Raw genomic sequence first — 3551 nt, 5'->3', positions numbered from 1 at the left:
CACACCTGGGGTATAACCTGGTCACATGACTTCACTACTTGATACACGTGTGACTGGTGACACACCTGGGGTATAACCTGGTCACATGGGATGACTGGAAAGAATGGAGATGGGTAACCTCCAAAATACATCATTCCCAAATACTAACATAGTGAGCCCCGAATAGCAATGTGCAGCATCTCCAAATGAAACAGACATTTCGGTGGGCACCATAAGGCACACAGGAAATACCATCACAGTCAAAGCCCTTTCATCAGGACTCTGGACACCAGAGCATGCGAGTGGCTAATACTCCCAATTAGCATAGAGGAATGGAGTAAGGCCCACGAAAGCAGAGCAGGGTGGAGATGACACTGGACAAACAAAACAAGGAAGAACTAGGAATAGAATGGGCTACTAAGACAAAACAGGAAGTTCAATTTAAACTTCAAAGTACACCTCCAGTATCCAAACTCCCACAAAGAACAACATAAGCATGCTAGATGAAAGGCAGGCAAAGGCATAGATCATCAAATCATGCCCCTCAATTATCCTTTTGCGGCTCTCCCGCTCAGAAAGTCAGTGGTGCACGAAGCTTATACCTTGTCGCCCTTCTCTTCCGGTTCATCTTCATTAAGGAATTCTCTTTTGGGGTATGGAATCTGGCAACCAGCAAACACACTAAACCATTTAAAAAGAAATACATGTTAGCCAGGCAGAGATAGGTGGATCTCTGTGAGTTCAAGGCCAGCCTGGTCTACGAGTGAGTTCTAGAACAGGCTCCAAAGCGACAGAGAAACCCTGTCTCGAAAAACAAAAAAACAAAACAAGAGATACCTAAAATGTATGACTTTATCACCTTACTTTAAAATTAAAAATTTACTTTTTCTTTCTTAACCTACATCCTATACTTGACCATGACTGGTGTTTGCAGGACACGTTCCGAACAACTTAACTGAAGCAGTCCTGCAGACTGCCTCTCACTGCCGAGGGGAACCGTCGGACTGCTGCTAGCAGGCTCACGTGTGACACGGAGCTCCGTCCGCACTACTCACTCCGTCAGCACCAAACTAAACTGACTTTGTTTTGCTTAAACATGAAAATAAATTTCCCTTCCAGGAAAAAAAAAAGTTTTCTAATATCTACAAGCCCAGAGCACAAGCTTGGAAAGGGCTCTTTCCAACCCTGCAGGCTGTCTGTGCACCCATAGTTATGGGCGTGGCTTGTGCCTGAGCCATGTCTGTTCTGTTCTGGCTTTCATCTAGGAAGCTGGTGTGGGCCTTTCCCCGAGGAGATGTTCTCTGTGCAGTCTTCATGAGCATAGCAGAACAAGTCAGGGAAGTGTTCCCCTGGCACTCAGCAGCATACAGCACCATCCAGTTGGAAAAAAGACCGTGGAGAAGAAAGGGTACGTACTCTAATGTGGGCAAGGGGTCCTCCTGAAAGTAAGGGTCCTGCAGAGCCTGCTCTGAGGTGATCCTCTTCGTTGGATCCATGGTAAGGAGTTTCTGAAGCTAGAGCAATACATAAGAAATGTGACAGCCCATGAGAAGACTGACTTTTGTATCAATGTCTGACACAATGGACTTCAAATACACCTTTTACACACTGATGCACACACGCGTGTATGTTTAGAGTAAATTCTTCCACATAGGGTCCAGGGATTGTGGAACAAAGCCAAGTTGTCAAAGCTTGGCAGCATGTGCCCTTACCTATGAGTCATCTTGCTAGCCCTATATCATCTTGCCCAGCTCACTGTATAATTAGTAGACTATATACATATTTATGAAATTACCATTAAGGTCCCTTAAAATTCTTTTTTTCTGATATGAACCATTTAAGCAACTAAGACTAGAAGACAAGGACGATTCTCAATAGAATAAGATGCATCCAGCAATTAATATCTCTCTCTCTCTCTCTCTCTTTCTCTCTCTCTCTCTCTAGCTCCTCCCCTTTCATACTCCCTCCCCTCCATTTCTCCTTCCTTTTCAAAGGAAAAGACTAGCTGGGACAATTCTGCAGTAAACAGACAGAGGAGCTGACCAGGTATCAGCAGGGGGAGAAGCACTAAACTTTCCCTCAGGAAAGAGAAACTCAATAAGGAATGACTGAAACCCCTCTTCACTTAAGAGGGGGCAGCCTAAGGGTTTAACTGCTGCTCAAGAGACTGGAACTGGAATTTGATAACAGCAATGTCATTGTACTCTTACCCATCAAAAAAGCCTTTCTTGTCTTTTGATTAATATGGATTTAAGAAGATTGTGATATGATAAATTGTGGATTTATTGCTAATTTCCACTCTAGAATTATGGTATTCACCTGATAATGTTTGTAAGGGCTTATAAGGTGTTGAAAAAGGTTTGACGGGCCCTATAAATGTTTGGATTTAATTGTGGATTTATTGTTAATTATGATATCGACCTGATAATGTTTGTAACTGCTTTTAAGATGTTGAGAAAAGTTTGACTCACCCTGTAAATGTTTAGGTTTAATGCATATGTTAAGAATTTTAGATTTTGATACAATATAAAAAATGTTAGAGGTGCTCTAAACCAGCTGAAGAAACATTTTTAACTCAGGCAATCCTCCTCTTATTTAAATAAGGGACTACAGTCTTAAGGAGCATGGTTATTCATGTAACATTATGATTTCTCCTGACAAAACAGTATGGCTCCAAGACACAGAGCCCAAAGGTATTTCTCTCCCTTAATGTCTTTTCTACACAAAGTAGAGATGGGTTTGAATCTTCTCCTCCCAGGTGCCTAAGACAGGAGCTCACATAATTAAGATGCCCATTTCCAAAGACGGGTAAATTGGATAAATGGAGAAGTCTTTGCCTAAGGCAGATGTGATAATCTGTCCTATGCTGAAGCACAGGTTTTATTAAAATTAATAAGAGGGAGTGGATTGTAGGGGCATATTACACAGGCCCATATTTCTACATTGGCCATATTTCTACTGTGGCCAGAATTTCAGGCCACAGTTTGCACCTGCTACACAGGAGGTGGTCACCTAGCCTTTTGAGACAAACTGATGCCATCCTAGACAAAGGGTCAGGATCTGCTAATGGCGCTCTGCTCCTTCTTTGTAAATTTGGGAGGCTGCCTGGGAAAGAGGTGTTAACTCAGTCTATGTGAGAGAGCAGGCATACAGAGCAGACATTGATAGGAAGACGTGACAAAATGGGCATAGAAAGGTGTGGATATGACCACAGTCAATCTCCTGGCTACCTAGGAAACAGAATGCTAATGAATTTCACCCTCTGATTACATTTTTGGCATGAAAGCTGTTTGGAGAATAAACACGGGTGAATTTTCAGGGTGTGAACTCAGGGTTTCACGAGGGATCCCTAAAAACTCCCTCTTGATAAAGTCATGTGAGTTGTGCCTCAATTACTCCCACGCCTCCTGTCTGGTCTGAGAAAGAATTTATGTCAGGGCTGGATGCTGACACAGGAGGAACACCCTGCTGTCAGTGGGGAGCACCCTCCAGGAGGAACACCCCACTGCCAGTGGGGAGCATCTACCAGGAGGAGCACCCTGCTGTCAGTGGGGAGCACCTACCAGGAGGAA

The 3551-nt window shown here is 43.5% G+C and overlaps 1 protein-coding gene across 3 annotated transcripts in view; it reads right to left on the bottom strand.

Moving 5' to 3' along the window:
* Cdk19 (cyclin dependent kinase 19) overlaps positions 1 to 3551 on the bottom strand; it is a 140457-nt gene that overhangs the window by 6329 nt on the left and 130577 nt on the right. For all 3 annotated transcript variants that reach the window (XM_005363552.2, XM_026787358.1, XM_026787359.1), the window contains 2 exons: positions 1396 to 1493; positions 582 to 660 (listed from right to left, as the gene is read on the bottom strand). In XM_005363552.2, the coding sequence (XP_005363609.1) occupies positions 582 to 660; positions 1396 to 1493 (177 nt within the window). The remainder of the gene's footprint in view (positions 1 to 581; positions 661 to 1395; positions 1494 to 3551) is intronic.

Source organism: Microtus ochrogaster, linkage group LG9 (assembly GCF_000317375.1).
Source record: "Microtus ochrogaster isolate Prairie Vole_2 linkage group LG9, MicOch1.0, whole genome shotgun sequence".
In the NCBI taxonomy this organism is placed as follows: Eukaryota; Metazoa; Chordata; class Mammalia; order Rodentia; family Cricetidae; genus Microtus; species Microtus ochrogaster.
This window is presented reverse-complemented; position numbering and strand designations above follow the sequence as displayed.